The sequence below is a fragment of the Nestor notabilis genome, unplaced genomic scaffold, assembly GCF_000696875.1.
Source record: "Nestor notabilis isolate BGI_N333 unplaced genomic scaffold, ASM69687v1 scaffold19102, whole genome shotgun sequence".
NCBI lineage: Eukaryota > Metazoa > Chordata > Aves > Psittaciformes > Psittacidae > Nestor > Nestor notabilis.
Window position 1 is genome coordinate 94086 of NW_009917401.1, and position 25288 is coordinate 119373.

General features: G+C 37.1%; 1 protein-coding gene across 1 annotated transcript in view; it reads right to left on the reverse strand.

Moving 5' to 3' along the window:
• Positions 1–25288, reverse strand: part of RGS7 (regulator of G-protein signaling 7) — a gene marked incomplete at its 5' end in the record, with an annotated part of 124613 nt that overhangs the window by 69888 nt on the left and 29437 nt on the right. The window contains one exon of the mRNA XM_010009216.1: positions 17855–17905. Within this exon, the coding sequence (XP_010007518.1) occupies positions 17855–17905 (51 nt within the window). The remainder of the gene's footprint in view (positions 1–17854; positions 17906–25288) is intronic.

Here is a 25288-nt window from a genome sequence, read left to right on the forward strand (position 1 = left end):
AACCTAAGATCCCCTGTTGCTCACACTTGGGAATGTGAGCAGTATCTGCTTTATTATATTCATATTCTTATGGTATAAAAATAAAGACATTCATTTGGAAGTCTAATATTTTCTCCATTGGTATCACCTGACAATGGAGCAACTGCATAACCAAAGCATTGTCATTAATCTATAAATCAAATACAGCTCAAACAGGTGAACAATGTCCACAAAATTGTAACTTGAATAATGCCCACAAAATTGTAACCCTGCCTCACAGCAGACTGGTAGGGCACTAATGCTGCTACTGTCTGTGCAGCAGCAGTTGGATTCTGCAGGGAAAGAAAACTCAGCTCTCAGGAGATTTCTAATCTCCAGGCAAGAAGTTGTCCTGTGTCTTACAGACACAGAAAGGGCAACACTTTGATATACATCGCAATTTGCTAAAATCAGACTGAAAAATAAATACTGTAAGAAGCCAATGAAGCAGAACAGAAGGATTTAGGAAACAAAGCCATAAGCCTGAAAAGGAAAATGTAGCCAGCACCAGACAAGTCATACATGTCTAAATGCCTAGAAGTTCAATTCAGAGAGCCTCTGCATCTGCCAGCTATTCCTGCGTGTGCAGTTAGGGGATTTTCATGTAAAGAAGCATGTTTCATCTAGAAGAATGGCAGATGGAGATTATGAACATCAAAAACTTCTATGTAACGCATCAGTTAAGAGGAAAAAAGCAGCCTGACAAAGTGCTTTTAAGATTTATAAAGGTTCTCAGGTAGAAAAAGTAATGTTTATATGTAGTTAAATGTCATGGTTTAAGCACAGCTGGCAACTAAGAATTGGGAAAAAATAAAAACACGTGAGTTAAGAACAGTTTAACAATTGAAATAAAGTAAAATAAGAATTAAAAATCAAAGATAACAATAATAAAAGATAAAGGTGAGAAATGAATAAAACCCAAGAAAGACAAATGATGCTCACCACCCACTGACCCAGCCTGTCCCCAAAAAGTGTATATACTGAGCATGACATTCCATGGTATGGAATATCCTTTTAGCCAATTCAGGTCAGCTGTCCTGTCTCTGCTGCCTCCCAGCTTCTTTTTCCCTTCCTCACTGGCAGAGCATGAGGGACTAAAAAGTCCTTGACTTACAGTAAGCACTACTCAGCAACAATTAAGCCATTGGTGTGTTATCAGCATTGTTCTCTGACTAAAGCCACAACACAGCACTGCACCAGCTACTAGGAAGAAAATCAACTGTATCCCATCAGAAACCAGGACATCAGAATACAAGTTCAAAAAATTGGAGAAACGTAGACTAAAAGCAAGAAAATATTGTTATTTTAGATTGCAAGTGTACACAGATGCACACAGAAAAGCAGTATCTACATAGCTATTATTACCCAAACATCAGCCACTGTGTGTAAGAATATGCAACAGTCTCCGTTACACCCAGATAACCTCACCAAGAAGGCATAATTCAAATCGCAGTCAACTGCTACGTGATGAATATAAACTGCAGCCAGAGACATCACACAAAAATTTTGAGGGAGACAAAGCTCATGGAGGTGTAACTGGTAGAACAGATTAGACTAGAAGAATTCAGCTTCCTCTGTTCTTGACTGCTCTTTTTTTCTAGCAGTGATACTGCTGGAAATTGGAACGTGATGTTCAAGAAACTAATTTACCCAAACCACTGTTTCAATTTTTCATAGCTAGAAAAGGACAATGTTGCAAGTTATAACAGCTAATGGCAAAGAGACACCTCAGGTGAAAGATAGAAATTTATCTATAAGCCTGTTGCATTTCAACAGGATAAGAAATATTTTTATATAAACTCAAAATGTTGCTGTGAGTGTAGTTTTTTAATGTGTGCGCTATTGCTCAGACATAAGCTCAGAAAAAGCTTGAAATTCGATGGGGTTCACTCTGCTGTTGAACTTTATTTAGCTGAGTGGGTGAAGCAAACAACACATGTACATAGATTGATTAGCAATCATTTTTGTGAGAAGTAATATTGCCCAGACATCTGCTGTGCCATTTCAAGGAGAGTGATCTTGATGGATTAAATGCCAGTCACTCCCAGTATACTTTTTTATACATACATTTTCAATGCTTTGGGACAATGCAAACCTGATGAACATACCCTGGTTGTTGAGATTTCATATTATTTTCTTTTTAAACATAGTGCATTTTCTCCTTACTGTAATAACTATTGTATGGATTGATGATAGTTCATTCATCTTAAATTGCAAAGTATGGTAATATCAGCGGAGTAAGTTGTTTCTAGTAATAACATCCACAGGAGGGAATTAGAAAGGATGGATGTTCCTTGTTTTTCTTCAGAATAAACATGTTTCTGTTTGCCTTAAAGGACATGTTTTCAGTGATTAGTGTGGATTCTACTTTTCCTTATGCATTTCAAGGCTTTGGGTGATGTGGTCTCTATATTTATATTTACTCTGAAGTCCATAAAACACTTTATAGTATCCTACCATCATAGTTACAGTCTCACAACATCTGAAGTGGCTTTCCACAAAAGTGGGTGTTTCCCAATTCTGCTCCACCTTAAAACAGCATTTTTCAGAGCATGTTTAATGTTCTTTTGTGCAGCAAAGTCCTGGAGAAAGATTTCCTAAAAGGAATGTGGCTTGCAGCATTTTGTGTCCTTGAGATTGCTATAGAAGTGACAGTGAAAAACCCAAACTTGCAAGTTTTTCATATACTTCTTGATACAAAAATGTCGAACAAATGAAAACCTCCCTTTCTATCAAACAATAAAGTGTTTGTCATTCTGTATTATTTGTCTAATCTAAAATCCATCACAGTACTGAAGTGCATTGCTAAGCCACATGGCTGCTGGAAAAAGAATTAATGAGTCAGAACTTCACAAGCACACATTCATTTTAAGTGTCAAATGCCAAGACATTATCACTTACTCTCACCTCACTCCTGCTGTCATTTCATTGCCAGTGTGAACACAAGCTGCAATGGATTAACTTTGACTTAAAGTAATAAAATACAACCTGCTTCTCATGCTCACATAAAGCGTAGGAGACACTATTCTCTGGGCCTGACTGTGGCATTTAAAGAGGGGAAAATAAAACAGCTAGAAAATTTTTTGAACACCCACATCACTGTAAGCCTCTCTCATCTGTCCTGTCTGAAGGATTGAATTTGCAAAGGAAGCAGCACTCAGAGGCATTTCAGGGAGGGCAAAAGAGTCACTGAAGGAAGAGGCACTATTTACCCAAACACAGTTAAAATTAGATTCATGCTTGATTCCAAGGTACACATCACAAACCACACTATTTGTCACCTCAGCAGCTTACTTAAATAGGTAGGATTTTGCTTGTGCTGTGTGCTAGACAGTGGCTGCTGATGCTACCAACAGGCCACATCACTCAGCAGGTAACAGGGAAAACCTATCAGAGATGTGTCATGAATCCTCATCTGTCCAAGGAATAGTAACATCTACCCTTACAGTCCACAGTCTGAGCTGATCTGTAACACAGGGTGTCACTTATACAGATATCCCAAGTCTCGAGACAATGATGTATACCTGAAACATTGACTTCTTTGTTCACAAGAACTTCCAGCAAACCAGAGACACATCGCCAGTCTTGTCTTATGTACTCACAGGATGTGGGTGAATTGGGACTCACCTAAATGTCTGACTTAACCCTGAAAAGATCCACACAAGATCAACAGAAGTCATATTACTGTGAAAGAGGAAGCTGACCTACAGTTTCTTGGAAGAAAAACAACCAAAAATCAACAAAACAGAAGACCTTTTTCACTCACAGGAGAAGAAATAAAAGAAAGGAAAAAAAAAAAAAAAGAAAGAAAATGGTTATCAAATGGGAGAAAAAAAGTTAGTCTTTGAAACAGAAGTTGAATTTCACTGCTAGCAATATACAAACCCTCCGCTTGAAAACATTTAAAGTGTTCTCTGATAAATTTTTTATGTTATTGTTTCCCACTGGATTTCAGCTGATTCACACACTAACTCTTGCTACCTCCTACTAAAGCTCAGTTTTCATTCTCTTAATAAAATTGTACCTTGAAAAGGCAGACCCCTGAGATCACTTGAGGTGAGCACCATAGATTTTGTTTTGACAGAAACCCCTCACCTGAAATATTTGCTTGGTGTGTTTGTTTGGTATGTTGGAAACATGCAGCTACACAGGGTGGAAGAAATCCACTGAATCTGCAAGCATCAGGTAGACTTTACCAGGGAAGCCAGAAAACAGCACAATCTGATCACTAGGAAACCAGTTCATTCAGCACATGCTGACGAAAAGTTGCCTGAATGTGTTTAAAATTGCCTTTAGTTTCCCTGTCATCTTTCTCCTCAATTTTTTAAAGTACCTACCAACATCACACCAGCAATGAGACCCTGCAGTGGTGTAATTTAGCTCTGTACCCACCAACCCAAGCCAACGTTTATAAAACATTTCTTCTAATATCACAATTGTTACTTTTGAATTTTTCTATTTCAACTTTGCAGAAATCACAGATATTTTGCTATTTTATTACTGACATCTGTTGTACCTTTCAATTGAAATGATAGAAGGATGAAATCCAGACTTCTTTGAAGTATGGGTTTCCTGTAACTTTTTCGTTTGAGCTTTGATTCCCATGTTTCTTCAGGGCAAACTACAGAAAATCAAAAACTGTGTGGCTTGTTTTCCCTAATGACAGTCTGAACTTGTCTTCATGATATTTCCTAACACTTCACTCATTCCCCCCCTCTAGTATGAAACTCTGTGCTAGTGTATAAAGTCCTATGTGTACCCTTTTGAGGAAAATTCCTAAAAAAAAAAAAAGAAATTACAGAAAAACTCCATTACTGCAAATACCACATTTAAATTCTCCCAGACGAAATCTTGTTCCACAATTTCAAGAATCCATAAAAGACCCAAAATAGTGGACATACACTACACAGTAGCAGAATTACTGTGCTATTACTTTGGACTTTCTTGTATACTTCTTGCCAGTTGCTGCTAGTACACCAGATCTTCCTACTTTATTCTCCAGCAGGCTGGGTCTGCAGATATGTGATCAAATTGTTTGGCTGCAGACATTCAGTGGGGAACTACATGATACATTCTCCATGGCACATTGTTGTGGTTCAAGCCCAGCCGACAACTTGGAACCACGTAGCCGCTCGCTCACTCCCCCCCCTCTTCCTTCCTCCCCCCGCTCCCGGAGGGATGGGGAGGAGAATCGGAGGAATGTAACTCCCACGAGTTGAGATAACAGCTCCCCGGTAACTAAGGAATAATACAATCCACTACTGCTACCAATAATAATAATGATAAGAGGAATAACAAGGGAAAAGGACACAACCGCTCACCACCCACCGACCGATACCCAGCCCGACCCGAGCAGTGATCTGGGCCTTCTGGGTAACTCTCCCCAGTTTATATACTGGGCATGACGTGCTGTGGTATGGAATACCCCTTTGGCCAGTTTGGGTCAGGTGTCCCGTCTCTGCTTCCTCCCGGCTTCCCCTCCTCCCTGGCAGAGCATGAGACTGAGAAAGTCCTTGGTCAGAGTAAACATTACTGAGCAACAACTAAAAACATCGGTGTTATCAGCGTTGTTCCCAGGCTGAAAGTCAAAACCACAGCACTGCACCAGCTACTAAGAAGGAGAAAAAATGACTGCTGTAGCTGAACCCAGGACACACATGACAGCCAAGAATTTGTGCAAGTGAGCGTCAGCCAGGAAATGCATTTTACATCATGTTTCCCCTCAGACTTGGTGCCCTGTATAACATCATGCTTTCCCGGCCACAGTACAGGGTCACTGCTTCTCCCTTTCTTCATCCCCCCCATGGCGAGGTACAGCTCCCCTATCAGTCAGCTGTGGTTGGATATCACAGGCACAGGAGTGGTTACAACAGCACACTCCAAGCATATGATCAATAGGCACTGCCACAGCTATGTATATATCTAGGGTGGGGGTTCAAACCATGGGAGGAGGCACATGGTTAAGCCTTGGCAGATCCAGGGCATGTCAATAACAGATGTTGTTGATGCACCACTTGGATTTGTGGCCAGCAAATAGAAAAAGCAGGCACAAGATTTTTCAGTGCACAAAATATTTGTTCCTGAAAGAACTACCAAAGATAATAATCTTGAATGAGAGGGATGTCAGTTAATGTCAGCTAATGCGGAGTTGGGTGAGGGTAAGCAATAGGTGGCACTAAACTCTTGCTACAGTTACTGCTGGTTAAGATGAATCATGACACTTTTGTAGTCTCCAAGTCTGTTTTGTTATCGGTTGCTATTACGTCAACCATCAATTTTGTATCATTGTCATGCATTGGTATCATAATCACAGAACACCCAGTTGTGACCAGGCAGTTCAGATAATACAAAGAACATGCAGCAGCAGCACCTAGAAAAATAACTGCCTTTTCCACTGCATTCAACACAGTAAAGAAGAATACAATCCTCTTCATAAAAATTTCTATACCTCCAGCAAACTGAGTATAAAATGCTGAAAATAATGTATTTCTTTCAATGGGAAGAATGCTGTGCTTTTAAAGTCCAGCAGGAGAGAAAAGCTTTATAAATAAATTGGTGTCATTGAGACCCACATCAGGGAAAAATATCATCAAAGCTCAGGCAAGGTAAGAACAAAGAGCGTGGAGGTAGCTTTCCAGACAATAACATAGGAATGTGATTCTCCACGTGATCAGATACAGTTATCTGGGATGCATATATACAAAAATCAAGGCAGTTATTACAAACTTTTAGAAACTTCTCTTCATTACCTATAATTATTTAAGCGGCAAGTAAAATAAATTTTACTGTCCACATCAAAATGAAGGATGAGAGAGTAAACTTTTCAGATGTTGCAAAACTCTATTTTATGCCATCACATGTTCTCATTGGCATAACCGGCCCCCACCCCAGTGCTCATTTCTCCCCACTGCACAGGATTTACACAGAAAATTGTAGAGAACTGTCAGTTCAGCCAGATAAATTTTGCTATTAAAAATATAGAAATAGTAACTAGCAAAAAAAGCTCAATGAAAACCTTTTCATAAGGGCTTTTTTTCTTTTTTCTTCCACAAGAAGAGAAGAGGTCTCAGTGAATGACCTATTTCTTCACTAGTGGCAGAATCTAATCTGAAGAATCTGAAGGAAGAGATAGCACTGATGACAGCAGCTGCAGCAAAAACTATCAAAGGCTTTAAAATAAATTGATAAAATGAACCAAAGCTGGGTATCTAGTTGGATAAACATAATGGTCACTCTGTGTTTTAAGACAAGTCAAATATTAAATTGCTGAACTGTTACCCCTGGTGTGGAATTTATCGTTCAAAACACCTTCAGTACTAAAGGAAAAAAAGTTGGAAAATGTGTCCTTGGGTTTCAGAAAGACATCTGGAGGAAATCTAGAGAAAAAAATTGAATACAACAGACGTCTATACAGCCAACATGATAGCAACTATAATAAAGGGTAGAATGAATGAAAACAAAGACAAATGCAACAGAAAACCAAGACTCAGCACTATCTTTGTTGGTGATCGCAATGTCTCACAACTCTGCATATTCCTGTGTGGATTTAGGGAACATATAAGGTCATGAAAATCTACTTAATATATTACCTTGGATTTCCAGGAGGCTCTTGGCATGATCCCCCTAAATATTTTCTAAAGTAATTAAGCAGATCTGGGATAGAAAGTAATGGAAAAAGCAATAGGCAGAAACAGGAATAAAGGTAAGGCACAGGAGCTCCGTTATCACACTGAAGGGGGTTAACCACCGTAGCAGTGTTTAGCAGATCCTGAACTGTTCAGTACTATCCTAAATTATCTACAGAAGGGTGTGACCGATGATATAACAAAATTTGCTGAAACTATATCATTACTGAGGTAAGTAAAAAGTGAGTTGTAAGGAGATGTAGAAGGACTTCAGGGTACTGATGCTCTAGACCATACGACAGCAGATGGAATTAAATTGCTAAATGTTAAATATTTCAAATATGAACTCTCCCTCCCTGTGTTCTCATGCCCAGTAAATGGCTGCAAGTCAGCTCAAGGAAAACAAGAATCACCATATGATTCTGTGAAACTGTCTGCTCAATTCTCAAACAGAACATAGTTATTTGGAAAGAAACAAGAAGCCATTGGTATTATACAGCATAGCACACCCACATCATAAATTCCAAGCAGAGTTCTGGTCATTTAATCTCAAACTATATGTTAAAAAACAAAACAAAAACCCCCAGAACCAACAACACAGGAAAGAGGAGGATAAGGATTACGAGAGACCTATGAAGGCTTTCATATAACAAGAAATATCACAAATCAGAAAGCAGACCACGGAGGACAGACATTATAGCAGTCTATAAAATAATGACTAACCAAGAGAAATGAAAGAAGAAGGAATAATAATTTGCTTTTCAGAACCCAAGAACCTAGAGTCAAGCAATGTGATTATCAGGCAGACCCTTCAAAGTAAAAAAGCACATCCATAATATGTGATCAACCTGTGTTATATATTGTCATGGGGTGTTGCAAAAGCAATGGAAGAAAGGTCATTCAGGAACTATCAATCAAGAAACTGGAAACACCTGCAGGTCAGGGGATTCCCTAAGGTTCAGACTGTCAGGAGCTGAACAGGCAAGGCAACAGATCACTACACCACTTTTCTCCTATAGTGCAAGTCTCTTCCTGAGCATTTTTAACTGACCACTGCCAGAAACAGCTCATGATACAGATGGTCTGACTGCAGCTCTATCTGTCTTATGCTCCTACTGATGTTGCTGTACAAAATGCACTTAATTTCTAGTATTTTGGAGTATGCATTGGATATAAACTAATTTGCATTGCTACCTATGTTTTTTGTTGCTGTACAGATTTCTGGCTTGCTAATCAAAAACAAAACAAAACAAATCCTAACCACTATTATGCTTAGACACCCCTGGTGTGCATAGTCTCTTTTAATATTAAAATTTGCAATTGCAACATATTTGTTAATTACTCTTCCTGTAAATAGTTTTGGCATGTAAGAATACCTTATAAATGTACCATGCAGAAACTTAAATACATCCTTTAATTTTTAATTTACTTTTAGTCAGCCATCATCGCTATGGTAAAAGTTATTGTGGATAGTTGAATTACTTCTGATCTACTTCTTATATGCACAAGATTTTGCCTGCTTCAGACAATTCAGAGCATACATTTGCAGAAGCTCATTAACATGAACTACTGAATTCCCCTGGGAATTTTCAGTTGAAACTGTCTAGATAGTTGTACATACATTTAATTCTATTATGCAATGATAATGGTGGTCACTATTACCAAAACTCCATTCTGGGTTTAGCTGTGAAACTGTAAATCCCCATTGCTAACTTCTTCAAACCAGCATACATGAAAATGTCAAGTCAGGTGCCAAATATATGTAGCTACCTCAAGAAAAAACATTTTCACTTACATTATAAAAAAACCCCTACAAGCATTTATTATTTCTCTGAAAGACCTTAACCAAAATATTTAAACTTTATTTATCCCACACTCTTTATGATATAGTAGTTGTTTATAATAATTTTGCTTTATTTCATGCTAGTGGTTATATTTGAGGATGTAAATAATTTCACAATTTCAAGATGTGAATATTCCACATTTATAATTCTTTGTAACCTTTCTAACAAGCTTAAAAGCTCTTAAAATGTGAAGTTTTCCTGTTTATATAAGATATATAAGATAGCACCTTAAAGTAGATAGTAATTAAGAAACAAAGTTTCAAAATAAATTGTAAATTACTTGTTATAATTTCTGCATGCCTAACTGAGGTGAATGGAGCCTTTGTATGGTTTGGAGGTTTTTTTAATTATTATTAGCTTGAGCTTCAACTTTACTGAGGACAGTAATTTTTTAGCACCTATAAAAATTAGTTTCTGTGGTCACTAGATACTTTATACTTTGTGCATCCAAGTGTTCCAAAGCTAAGCATGGTATTGCAGGTAATAAAATCCTTCTAGAGATGGCTCTTACCACCCACCCCACCACACAAACAGTGAAAATCATGAAATTTTGTGTAATTCAATGAAGTGATAGAATGTAACCACTGAAATCAGAAGGAGAAATATTAAGAGGAAGAACATACAAATGGAGAAGAACATGTGAATTAGATCCAATCAGCAGACATAAGAAAATGAGAACCAGCAGTTAAATTAACTGTCACTATGCTCCTGTGTGGACAGCAGTATTTCTCTACACTTGCTATGGAAAAACTGAAAACCTTCTTAAGGACAATTAGTAACAAAATCAAGAGAAGGCCTTACTTTAACCTTCCAGTCATCAAATGCTACATACAACATGTAAATACCAACACATTTTTGTTTACTTGACTACAAATAGGTGCAGCAGCTGTTGGCAAGATGAAATAGGATTTCAACTACTTTTATTGATTAAGTTGTCCAGATTTAAAATCTCACTTCCACCTACTTGCACTTTCCATTGCTATATAACACAGTTCTCCAGGAAACAAGGAAGAAGAAAGCTAATGAAGTCTCTAGACAATTATTTAGCTGCTTTTAATTAATTATGCCAGTATGAATTGGGAATTAGTAAACGTTCTTCCTCTTAAACCTCCAAAACTTGGTACTGTCCCAAAGGTTCAGAAGGAGGCTGTCAAACAGTAAGAAAATCACAAAAATGTAACTATATTAAAAATGGAATAAAATCTTTTATTAGAAAGGTTATTATAATTTAATCTAAGCAATTAATTTGTGACCTTTATTTCTAAAAGCTATCAGAGTTCTTCCTAAAAGGACTCACACCTTTTCTATTATTCTTCATTCAGACTTTTGTCCTTAGCTGAGTCAAAAATATATATTTTATTGTTATTAACAAAGACAGCAACATAACAGTCTCTGAGCATGTTGAATAATCAGTAAGTGACAGCTGCTAGTGTGCAGAGTTACAATGCAAGCAGACAAGATAGGGAATGGATAATATTTTTTAATCAGCAGTATTTGGTATCTGAAGCCAGTTATTTTGACAATCTGGTGCATCACTAGGAAGTTAATATTGGCTCTACATACATTTGCCTTATGCTAAGATATTGGTTCCATATGCTGAGTGATAGCATCAAGGAAAAGAGATTGGTACAACACCTGGAAGATGCTGGGTGCTCTAGTTTACTACATAGAATACCTCTGGTTCTCATTTGCTTATGGCTACTGATTGATTGCTAATTGATGGAGTTAGGAACTCCAGCTCCTTAGAAGAACAGTGTGGAGAATTTTCAATGAAAATTAAGGAACAAAAATTGCCCAATTTGGGACTTGATTCTAAAAACTTATCATAAAGCTTTCCAGACTTTATAAAACATTTGGCAGAAGCCAGTATTAGTTTTAAATAGATCATCTTATACATAGCTCTATGATGAAGCTCTGTACTTTGAGGTAACTTCATGGGTAAAGATTTCAGTTGGGTGGTTTAGATTTCTTACAGCCTAATTTGTTCTGTGACAGAAAGGTTGAAATAAATTCCTTCAACTGGTGCAACAGAGCATCTGAACTTCTTTCCAATGAAATTACTTAATGCTAATGCTTACTGATTTTCAGCTTCTATCATCTGGATCTGGTAATAGTTTTACCATTAACTTTTTATATGAATAGGCTTCTTCAGACTTATTTTTCTAATCATTATTTTGTATTCTATTCAGTACTTCTTTCCTACTCTTCACTCAATAAGATTCTGAAAGACCTTAGTGAAATAAAGCCCATACTGCCAACTGAATTCTAAAGAAAATGCTGATTATTGCTTTGTTCCAATTTTTGAAATCTAACTGGGTATCAGACACTTTTTATAAACTAGCTTTTGGATTTTACCTTGAGATATAGCGTAAAGGCCATGTTACACATAATCCTTTTTTAAAAGTTATCTAGTTAAAACTTGTGTCTTTTGGAGTTAATGAGAAAACCTCCAGCCTTCTGTGGTTTCTAAAGGGATTTTCAGAGCTTACAATGTTGTATTGTTATATATCCTTCTATCTGCAAACAGTGTACATTAATTACTAGGATGAAAAACCAAAATTTTTATATAGTATACTGTAAAATAATGTCACCTTAAGGCAACCAGGGAGGTGGAATTCTATTTAGACTTGCATAGTATGATGAAATGTGATAGTCTGACCTATCTGCTAAAGTAAAGGAAATGATTTGTCAATGATACGATGAGCTCCTTGCATCTCTACCAGTCACAAACTCCATTTCTTCCCTGCAAGTGTAAAAAAATTTTCATTTTTAACCAGCTGCCAAACTACCAAACATATCTGAAGAAATGAAAGGAATTGGAAATGAGCACTGATATAGCCTACATCTATCTGCAAGTGAGAAAACAAACTCACCAACGTGTTAATCACCTTCTAGAATGACTATGTGGGAACCAGCCTTCTCTGACAGTACTGGCACATATGTAGAGAGAAAGCTTACTCCAGGCTGGTCCTGCTGCTCTCTGTGATCTTGGGAGACACTCTCAACACATGCAGTCTACACAGGGTTACAAATTACAAGAAACTGGAAAAAATTTTTGCAGAAAAACATGAAATCCATTAAGTCTGATTTACCTGTCTCAATTTAATCATAGGCAATACACCTCTGTTCACCAGTTCCAAAATCTGTCCAAAGGCTTTGGGCACAGAACAATAACCTCTGCACATGAACATTTACCATTGCAGCGGCTAGAAGCCCATCAGTTGCCACACACAGGTAAGTGCCATCCATGCTACACAAAACTAAAGGAAAACTGACCAACACATTTTAATTTTGCTTCAGTATCACATTAATACTGTTACTAAAACAGTGTCTGTAAATTTTTACATTTTCTATTCCCAAGCAGGATCTGAGTTTTACTTTCTTTCTGTTCATCTGAAATTAGGCATTATTCCATTTAAATGTTACAGGACCTGACAAGCTCAGATCAAATTCACCCAGTAGAAGTTAGAAAGTTATTTTATTATACACTACACTTGACGAAGGTTCATGAGGTTTGTCTTGCCAAACAAAATGTGCCTGAGTTTCTGTTAAACAAATGAAAAAAGTGAATGTCTTGGTGGTCCTAGATTCCCAGGACGAGGGTTAAGGTACAAGGGCAGGCAGTGTAAATTACTTTTAGTTGAGCTGATAAATGGGATGCATTCTACTCTTGCTCTATTTCCACAGATTCTGATTAATGCAAAGACTGCAAACATAAGCATGACATTTCCATTCCCTTCTGTCTTCCTTTTCATAAGAGGCTCTTTCCTCTGTTAGCAAATTCTAGAAGAACCTCCCCTTCACTTGCAACTGTCTGGCGCTGTCTCCCAAATGGCAATCATTTAGAACATCTTGTCTGGCTCCTGGTTTTTGCTGCTACCTTTACTGCATCTGCATGGGGAAAAGGGCAGAAATAACTTAGAGCTGACCAGTTTTTCAAGTACGCTTTCATAAACTCAAGTAAAAGCCCTAATATTTTTTCCTCTAACTCTTTAGAGCAAGCACTGTGTATTATTCAAGGTCATTATTAATGCAGCAACTGCTGGAGAGAGATTTTACTACAAAGCAAAGGAGAGAAAGGTGGAAGAAATACAGGTGATGTGCTCCTGAGTCCTCCCTTTTATTGCACTGGATCAGTGATCACAGTTCAAACGGCTGCTGGTGGTCATCTAGTTACAAATTAGCTGCATCAGTTAAGTGAAAGAGTACTAATGGTAAAAACTGAACCTGAAAAATCAGAGGAGGGTGTCTACTTCAAGGTATAGTATTGTTCTACAACTTACAAAGTTTGATTTGATATATTTGACATTAGTGTAATTGTTGATGTCCAAGAGCAGTAGCAAACTCCTTCAACAGACTGCCAAAATGAGCTGCACCAAGGCAATCTGAATGCAAAGGCTGTGCATTCTGGAGCTGGTTGCAGTACTGTGAATACAGTAACCGTCCAATAATGAAGTGCCTTCAGCCAAATTCAATTGGCTTTGTAGATACGAGTAAATTAAATAAGCAACACTGAGGACTAAAGGTATTGTAAAGGAAACAGGGGATGATGACTAAACATATTATCAAGCTCTAAGACACCTCGGTAGAAATTCTTCACAGGCTGACTTAAGGATGACTTGCGTGTGTGAGTAACACATATTTCATTATGCAAATACTTGAAAAATGACAGTTTTTTCCCCTTAAAGAGACAACATGATTTACTGTTAGCAAGTTGCAATGCTAGGGAATAGAGAAATTAAGTGTCTGCCCAAAGGGCATCAAAGAAATCAACACAAGAACCAAGTACAGAGTTAGTCTCTTGGCAATTTCAGCTGACACTTCTAAATCAGCTTATTTACCCTTTTTGTTCTATTTTTTTCCCTAAGGATTAAAAGAACTTGAATCTCTAGTGTGGTCAGTCTGATACATCTCACAGTACTGATTATCCCTTTAAAAAAGAAAAACACAGTGTAGAAAAACAGAGTAGATTTTCCGCATTAAGGGTAATTGGCACCATCAGTGAAGAGTCAGCACTTACCCTGTAATGGTCAATTCAACAAACACATATCTGAGTGCCAAACCACAAGCCCGTACAATTCTTGTAAACTCAGTTAATTGCTTCTTTTTGGGGTGAGATCAGGCTTATTTTTATGATTGAATTAAACTTCCACATTAAAAATAACTGAGATAATTTCTGTTCCTTAAAATTTTACAGATGAGTTGTAGGCTGAAACATGAACATTTTTTAAGTACATATTGAAAAGCAAACAATGTAACAGTAACTGTACATTGCACACAGCTATTCTGGGCACAAGCTCTACTCTTCTGCACTGAAATAACTTCAAATCTGGTACAATTTAGCCGAATCCACCCATCATCTCCATTTTATTTTCTTGATGGAGATTTACTGCAGCAAGCCAAAATCTTTCAAATCTTCCACAGAAAATCATTTTTCCATTTATGAAAAATGTACATGGGTTCTTTTGGTTGTTGTTTTTTGGGTTTTATTTTGTGGGGTTTTTCTTTTTAGGGGTAGTGGTGGTCTGGTTTGTTTGGTTTTTTTGATTGGCAATTTATATTTGTAACTATTTTCTATTTGAAATTACTGATTCCAGATAATAGCTTTATACTTATTAATACAGTGAAAGCAAATGCTGCCTGAGCTTCTCCTGCCTTTTTTTATCCCACTATCCATAAAGCAGCCTTCTTCATTCCCACCTAAATGGTATTGGAGTTGTATTCCCTATGCAAAACAAAGGGAAAAAATTGCACTACAAAATGTGACTTGTTTGTTTGTTTTAATGTATGGTAGTGCCATTTGCTTCTTACTTGTTCTCTGTTTTACTAAAGAACAAGTTGACTGAATCAGTTAGATGTTTTAAGCCTGAAGAACAGAAAGCTCAGGGGGCTCCTCAACAGATTTTTCCAGTAGTTAAAGGGCAGCTACAAAAGAAGACTAAGGCTCTTTTCCAAAGGAGACACATTGGAGAGGACAAGGGACAATGGGTACAAGTTGCACAGGGAGAGGTTTCATCTTGGTATAAGAAAGCAATTTTTTATAGTGAGAAAAATCAATCACTGGAACAACCTCCGCAGGGATGTGTTAGAGTCCCCATCACTGGAGGTTTTCAAGATGCAACTGGACAGGGTGCTAGTTAACCCCATCTAGGCTCTCTTTCCCATTAAAGGATGGACCAGATGGCCTTTTGAGGTTCTTTCTAACCTGGGCTGTTTTATGATTCTGTGAATCTACCTGTCACGATTTGCATGCCTTGCTTGCACAAGTAGTTCACAGCAATGGTAGATGAGGAATGCAAATAGTCCTTAACTTTTACAGGATGGAGTAGAACATAATCTTAAAATATGTGAACCAAGGTCTACTTTGTGTTGCTTTTACAGGTATGTTGCTGATATGAGAATTAGACAGATAGGGTAACTGTCAGTGCAAACATGGGCAGTATTTATTTCTGCATCACAAAACTGCATAGCTTCACAGATGCTTTGTAATAGGACTCTACCAGGGGAGTTTTAAAAGAAAGCCATAGTAAAACCCTGACACACTGGTGAAAAGTAGAGAGGAGATACCGGAAATCCAAATTATAGTGACAACAGTTCACAGAATTTTAGGGCTTCTCCACAGGAAATTCTATATTGTCTTTTCTAGAACTGGAACAAAAAGTTACATGCTTAAAAGATTTTACAAAATAGAGTATTTTCAGAGGTTTTGTCATATGAATAGTTCTTGCCCACCGTCTGTCAGGTTTACTGCTATCTGGTAATTCTGAGCACTCCCCAAAGGCAGCATTTAGGGTGACTGGCTTTCTGAAGATTTGCATCCAGCCGGCTCCAGATAGCTGATTTTGGACTAGGACTAACATGCATGAGATGTTTTTGTCATTGTGGATAATTTTTTCCACCCATTCAATCTGAGATAATAAAACCCATCTGAAATTAAATTACAGTGGTGTTCTGGCTACATATATTAGTATTTTGTGTGTTTGCTTAATTTTAACTGGATATCAACACAGGCAACCATGTTTTCCATTTCATTTAAGGTTTCTTCTATTCCAAATTTTGCAACAACCAGATAATCTGAATGAAAACATCCCACAGTATTGCAGTTCTGGTTTTACAAATGAAGGTTAAGCTTCCATACCAAGTAAGTATGGTACTGCAATCTTTCAAACTCTGATAAATACAGGTAAGTGAGTGCTTTGCAGCTGACAACTGTGAAATATAATATCACACAGAGGACTCCTGCAACCTCCATTTTACCTTCAGGAAGCAAACATACAACACTCTGTGTAAAGTTACATAAAACTGGAAGCTGTTAGTGATCTGTTTCATGTAACATATCCATATCTTGTGAGCTGGCTACTTCCAAATATTGAATTATTAATTTACAAGAGTTCCTCATTATTCAAGTCACAATTTTAAACACAGTGATTTTACTTTTTGCTGGAAATACACAATGATCATGCTTTCATTTCTAATACGACAGAACCCCCACCCCCCACAAATTTTTTTAAATAAAAACAAACAACAAAATAAAACGTAAATTCCATTCCCCAAAGTCTGAAGTGGAGAGGAAAAATACGTATTTTTGATCATGCTTTAAAAAAGGAAGATTATTTTTCCCCTAACCAAAACATAATAAGAACTTCCACAGAACATTTTTTTTTTCTGGCATTCAGCATTTTCTACTAGAAATCATTCCTTCCTGGAAAATTTCAGATCATGTAACAAGATCCCTGTAAACCAGGGAAATAAATATTAGGTACACACCAAACTCCATTTGCTGCTGGCCACACAAGTAACCTTGTAACCAGAGCTTTAACCAAAGCTTTACTTCCACTTTCCAACCCAGCTGATTGAGCAATGAACTGTTCTTCCTCACTGCACTGATTTTATTTACAGTTCACTTTCCATTTAAGATGCTATAAAAATGTCCAAACTTAAGAATAGAAATGCAGCTCTCAGTAACAGTACAAACGCTTATTTTATTAATTCTATTTATATTTTATATATTGAAAAACTCTATTAAGAAAACAGGACATGTTGAATGAACAATTTAGCGTGACACTGAGCAAATTCCTCACGGAATAGAACTTTAAACTCATTTCGTGCTAACGAAAGCAGCTATCATTTTCATTCTTGGCCATCATCTTGTTTCCTGGTATCTGCTCCAATAAAATGGATAAGAAAAATCCTCAGATTCTTAGCAAAGGGTTCTCAGGTTTGATGCTGCCCGTTTTGCTATTAAAATTATACTGGTCAAATGCTGCCCAGCCATCCCCACTGTAACAGCAGACAAAGTCAGGTCTAATCATTTAAAAAGACAAACTAGAATTTTTAGACATGGAAAAAAAAAAAAAGTAAAATTACCTGGGTCTTCTATGGATAAGTTCTTCGTTAACCACTGAACAATGTCTGAACCTAGGAATAAAACAACAGTATTTTTAGATCAGTAAGGTTTTTTCCTCTTTCTATTCTTCAGTTCCCTGGGCCAATTAATATTGTTCTACCGAGTAAGAGAGATCTACATTTTTTTCTCAGTTTGTCTAGAAAAAAATAGACCATTCTATTTTATTTCTTTTTTTTTAGTTTCCTAATTTTTTAGTACACCTTCCATGAGACCAGGTTGATCGAAGCAGATTCCTTTGTTTCGTATGAAAGATAGACATAGAGAACTCCTAAGAGACCCAAAAGTGGTTAACTGAGCACAGGCAGTCTTTAAAAAAATTACGCCAAGAAGTCTCACTTAATAGTGAGAAATCATATTAAAGTAGTGTATGGTCTGGGAAGGACAGACATGCACCCTTACTGTTCTCAGTACCAGTAGTGTCGATGTACTACCAATGTTTCAAACTCTGCCTTGTAGCTAAGCTCTTGACATTTTTCCTCTGGTGCTAGAGCTCTTTCCTTATCACCCTGGTCTCCTCCTTCTGCAACCCTTCATTTACTGCATATCTATTTCTTTCTATTTAAGTTCCTTCCTTATTTTGAGGTCCCATGTTATTGCTCACCCCTTAACACCTTCAATACCAGAATCCCTGCTTTCTTTCACACCGAGTATCCTTCCAAACTCACCTCCTAATTCCTAACTCTCTTTACTGTTCTTGGCCCTGCATTTCCTATCACATTTTGCACTCTACGTGCCAAGTCACAAGCTGAAGTCAGTTTTGTTTTTCAAAACGAAAGCTACAGTGTGAGCATGAATTACAAAATAAATTATAAAGCAGTTATACAGACAAAAAGACAAACACATTCAGGATTTAAACAACTTTAAATGACCAAATTGGCTTAAGGTGAAAACATAATGAAACACTGAGGGGGGGGTATGTGGAAGTTCCCCATGTTTCATAACGGTTGGCATCATCAGGCCTCCAGTTCAGACAAGCAATGTAATAGAGACATGTCACATAATACTTCCTTGTAGAACCAATATTTAAGTTGCTCATTCATTCTTCAGCAGGCATAACACATTTCTTTTACAAACCTTAAATTTAAAAATATAATAAAAGCCTACACAGTCTACACAAATATAAAACAAATCAAAACAATAAAGTCTCACGAATGGACTTAACATTATTCTCATGAATATATGACATTAGAATGTGGAGGGTATTTCCCCTGTCACTCCCTAGACCGAGATTTCTTTCTGTACTTCCCTGGTTTTGTACCACGACATTCCCATAGTGCACAGTTTCCTTTGGTCTTCTTAAGGCAATAAATATGATATTTTAGAAAAGTACTTCAGACAAGAAAGAAAATTTATTTCTTATTACTTTCTGAATTTTAAAGAATATAATTTACACAGTGAATAGCTTTATAATGTATTTTACAAAGCCTAGTTAATTGTATCAGAAATTTCCATGCATGTGCATTACTAAACTGATTACATCAGACAGAACTGTGATTTCACAACCATGTCCAGAGCAGAGATTTTCATTACTATGCAACATATCTAAATTTTTGATACATGCTAAACTCCAGTGGCACCATTTCTCACAGCATTTACATAGATTTATTCCTTAAATGAGGCAATTTTCCTTTGCATGCTCCTGAATGTGTACAAAATGTTTTAGACAGATATTCCTACACCAAAATATTATATTTGTGTGGATTTTTATAAATACAATTTCCGAGCTTTATTTATAATATCAACTTTATGAGCCTGACACCGATAGAAGAGTTTTAGCATGGTATAAGATTAAACTTCATAGAGTTCAACAACACAATTCCAAGCTGTCGTGGTTCAAGCCCAGCCGGCAACTTGGAACCACGCAGCCGCTCGCTTACTCCCCGCCTCTTCCTTCCTCCCCCGGCTCCCGGAGGGATGGGGAGGAGAATCGGAGGAATGTAACTCCCACGGGTTGAGATAACAGCTCTCCAGTAACTAAGGTATAATATAAACCACTGCTGCTACCAATAATAATGATAAGAGGAATACCAAGGGGAGAGGACACAACCGCTCACGCCCCGCCGACCGATACCCAGCCCGACCCGAGCAGCGATCTGGGCCTTCCGGGTAACTCTCCCCAGTTTATATACTGGGCATGATGTGCTGTGGTATGGAATAGCCCTTTGGCCAGTTTGGGTCAGGTGTCCTGCCTCTGCTTCCTCCTGGCTTCCCCTCCTCCCTGGCAAAGCATGAGACTGAGAAAAGTCCTTGGTCGGAGTAAACATTACTGAGCAACAACTAAAAACATCGGTGTTATCAGCATTGTTCCCAGACTGAAAGTCAAAAACACAGCACTGCACCAGCTACTGAGAAGGAGAAAAAATGACTGCTGTAGCTGAACCCAGGACACAAGCCTAGCTATATTTTTTGTCAGCTAAGTTAGTTAGCCCTAAATATTTTCCTGAATCCTCAAAGGTCACAGTCCAAAAGTAATTAGAAAAACAATATGATATTTTTGAATACTGATTCTCAGCTTTGGCTTCCTTCAACTCTATTGGGTACATCATGGGAAGAAATTTTCTGTGCTTTTTATCTCACCTTCAAATACTTCTTTCCTCTTTACCTCTTTTGAAAATTTTCCCACAGTGACACACCATGTTCTTTAGTCCTCAACTCCTGGCATCACATTTGAAACTGTTGTCTACACATCAGAAATTTTACCTCCATATGCTACCCTATCTTCTGGTTTATTATAAATACTAGTGGGAAATGGGATTTCTTGACAATTAGATCATCTGATTTTGAAAGATCATTACTGCTCTATTCACATTTTACACTGAAGTTATTCCCTTGATACCCAACAGCCTGAAGAGCATTTTAAGCCAGCTATCTCAAACACTCCAATGTTTTCAGCTGCATGACTTCAATGACAAAAGCCCAGATGAATAAGTATTAACACGAACACTCTTCTTCTAATGCTATTCAAGTAAAACAAAGTTGCAAGTAATTTGTCATATGACAAGTGAGAAACCTATCAGTTCATATTCCTTTGAGAGACCTTGCGGCCAACTCTATTCCTAAAAAGAATAATAAAGGTATTATCTTGTATAGCTTGCTGTTTGATGTGCTGTTTGTTGTTTTTTTCTTTTTGACTGCTACTTGTGATGTCGAATCAAAACAATTTCATTCAATTATTCCTGTGCTCTCTTCTAAGGTTTATTACTTACGCAAATGTGTTTCTAAAAGCAAAACCATTACTATAAATTTTTATCTCATGAAAAGAACAAGGTAGCAAAGGACATGAATGCTGTACAGGAAAACAATATTTCCTTTGAGTCCTAGCTTTGAAAATCTAGTGACCAGTAAATTCATATCATTTTTCATACATCATATTGACATCTACCGGAATTATGATCCAAGAATTAGAATGAAAAAGTATTAGAGACTTGATTATTTGTAAACAAAACCTAATGTTTATAGGATAAAACATCATTAGCCTTCAGACCTGACTCTATCACCAAGAATCTACCAAAAAGACAAGCTATTCACACAACATAAATTTTATGCAAGCCACTACCTTGATATTGGACTCTCCTTAAAAAGGAAAACTTCAGCAACATAAATAGAAAATATTTGTTGTGTCAGAAAGATACTCAGTTTTTCTATACTGTTTAATGTGCCAGTCACAGGTAATGTGGGATTACAAAGATCCAGTAACAACATTTTCAAAGTAGATTCTCAAGCTAAGTTCTCCAAGTCTCCCTGCTTCACTTCCAGAACACAGCTAAAAGGCAAGCTGGATATTAGATCTCTAAGGTGCAAAAGAATGAAGTTGCCAATTGAATTTTGAAATCCCAAAAGAATCTTCAACTGTCACGTCAATTTTTATAGGAAATAAAACTGGACAAGGCAAAGTGATAATCTGTAATAATTAATTTAAGCTAGCACAAGCAGAAAACATTCAAAAAAGGGGATTTTTAGACTCAAAGACAGAGAGCCAACACTGTTACTTCTTAAATGCCAGCATCTACCTAGATAAAGGCAATAAAATTCAAAAGATCTTACTGAATTCCAAAACTACGAGAGAGTTTCAACTTTCTTAAAGAGGCAAAAATATGTCTGCATTCATAACAAACAAAGAAGACTCAAGTGTGTTCTTTGTAAAACATACTTGCTGAGAACTCCACAAGGGATTAATTTTAAATGAAATGGTGTAAAAATAGCAGTTGCTGAAACTGTCATAGCATCTTAAGAAAATATTTTTGAGAAAGTGTGCTCTCTGGACTCTGCAATGCTAATTTCCAAGTCAAATCATAATGGGCAGGGCAATGCTAAGATTAGCTTTCAAGAACAAAAGCTTTCTTTTAAACAAGTCTTTACAGAGTCCATTTCAGAATAGTGTTGATGCTGAACTACAGCAAATTTCATGGGAATTACAGATCCATTTTTTGCTGTGCATAGATGCAATGAGCCATGTAAGCCTTGATCTGACAACAAAAAGATCTGATAGTCATTCTGCTGAAGAAAATAAAAATTCCAGGTGCTCTATCTTTTTAAAAATTCAAAAACATATTTAGCTGAAGAAGATTCAAGTTTCAAGAAAGCATATATTACTAATCTGAATCACAAACTATGAGACCACTGAGAAACTTAACTCAGTGATTTCTAATTTCATAAGGAGACAGTTTCAACCTTGCAAAAAAAACCCAAAAAACCAACCAACCAACCAACCAAACAAAAAAAACCAAACCCAAAACAAACTCTTTTACTCCTAATATCTTGGTTTACTAACTAAAATCTACCTTTTTTTTCGCTTGTAGACCTCAGAGTATTTACAGATGGTGAAGAAAGACAGGGACACAGGAAGGTCCCCTGAGTTACTGTTTCTGAGAGGGGATTGCTGTTGACAATCCAGTAAACACTCTATCTTCATTAAGACTTTTGCCATCTGAACTCTCAGCCGACATAACCATAGAGATGTTTGTCCCGTGCTGTGAAAGACAGGAAGCTGGGCCTGTTGGGTGAGTGCTTGTCTGCTGAAAGGCAGCAGCAGATCATCCAGGAACTCCCTCGAGGGAGCCCCTTGGTTGGCTCGGTGACCTTCAGCACTTCACCACTACCCCGTCTTGAGAATATGGAGAATTTTATGCAGAGCAACTCACAGTAGAAAAACTTCATAAACAGTACTCCAGAAAGTAGCAGTTTCTAAGGCAAGAAGACTGTTAGTAAACTAGTAAGGAAAGAGCACTGCATTTCCATTGTTCTAATATTTCACGGTGATACATCAGGAAAGTTTAGTTACTGATACTTCAAAATCCTTGGTCATGAGGTTTTAAAAGAAAAGAAATATAACGTGCAATTCAGTTCTCAACACTGATTCAGATATTGGAAACACAGAAACTGAGTCAGATGAGCAAGGTGATTGTAAAGGCCAGTGGCCTATCAGGTTCTCAGCACTAGCCGTTTACTCACAAAAATTCCTCTGTAACAGTATTAAATTCTGCAATAACGGGCTTTCACTGGTGAACATGACAAGATTATCTGCATTCTCCTTCAAGTTCTTCATGGTTACAAACCATAGAATATGTTGTCACTCTGTTGTATCAGCATGGATATTTTACAATTTCTTTTCTTTCTCTGAGAAGCATAGTTTGTGTATGAATTCTGCATGCATGTATCTGAAAGAAATCAAGTACCACATATTTCAGGGCAGAAGGGCAGAGGGAAGAAAAGCAATGACTATGTTATCTTTTAGTATACTTGTGGAAAAACAAACTTGGATCCATACTGGATTATTCAGCTTATTTTTTTCTCTGTGACTATTATAGCTGAACAAAGAGAAAGTTTGCATCACTTGATAGCACTATACACAGAAAGGTAAAAGATAGAAGGGTGTGGGGACTCCTCTCTGAGGCTCAGGTTGTAGTAATGCTTGAAGGAACAAAGACTTACTTTCCCGTAAATCATGGCTATCTCTAGTCAGTACTAAACTGCAGTGAATTTCACCCTAACAGAAATTGTATTCAGAGGTGCTTTGATTGCATAGTTCTTAGTTTCAGAAGATGGTAACAAACATTTAGATGGTAAAAAGAGAAGATAAGGCAAATAGCATAAAGAACCTGTGTAACTAAACTTGAACTTACTTCATAATAATTTAAATTCTTTCCACCCTGTATTTTTATTTAACAGTTTTATTTTTCTTTGCCCTATTATTTTGGATTAATGTAAGATAAATTTGTAGACCTAATCTGGTATAATCGTTTACCATGAGTGGCAACAGAGCTGAAACTGAGGTAATTTGATTACACTGCTGATTGCATTCACATCTTTAACCTACTGACCTTTACAATTTAAATGCACTGACTTTAAAAAAAAAAACATAATTGTTCAAAGTGCAGTTTGATTACCAAAATTTACATCTCAACTTTCACACATTTATTTCTGCCACTTGCTTTTAAAAATTATTGATGAAAACAAATGCATAAACTTACTCTTTTGACTTACTGTAATTGGAGGTGGACCACATATTTGAGTCCTCTTACCCTTCAAGAAACCTTGTAACCAGTTGCAGATTTAAAAATCTCATCTGAATAATACTAACTGTATAGAGAATATGACACACTTTAAAGAAACTTCTCAAGCACGGAATTAGTTTACTAGTTCTAAAACAATAAAGACTGCAATATTCATTTATTTTTTTCAAGTGAAGGTGGACACAGGAATTTACAGAAATAAAACCCTCAAATGAATCATCCCAGTGCTTTTGAGTTGGACCCTCTCATTCTACATTAAGGAATCCTCAAATATACTCAAGCCTAGAAATGCAGAAAGGATTCATTTTTCTGGCTAGCATAACCCTTTGAAGGGCAACATATTTCTTGATGTTGTTTCTCCTGGTTTCAGCTGGGATAGAGTTCATTTTCTTACTTCACACTCTGTTTCATAAACAAGCTTCAGAACAGAAATCTGATTCATATAGACTAAAGGGGCAATTAATGATGGCTGTGTATCTGTGCCCACTCTTTATCCTAAAAGTGTCAATACGCACAGGCTTCTTGTCTTCTCCGGCAAAAGGAACTGCTGCTTCATTCCAGCAACATTTATCTCTCAAAAGACATCTTCTACTTAGATCTCTTCAACAGCCACAAGTGACTGTTTTACGGATGACACTAGCTGTGTGTAATTGGCAATATACCAGTAACCACAGATGGGACCCCTGTAATCCCAAGGCTGTTATAATAAGCACTAGAGTTTAGCATCTTGCCGAAGAACATTGCTTCATGTTAAACATTTGCAAGACAAGACTGACACTGTTTAGAAAAATTTAGGCTGAAAACCCAGCAGAGCCTTCCTATTGTAACAGAATTTTTATTCTTTTCTCCAAAATGATGTAAAGCCACATGATCTTGTTTGAC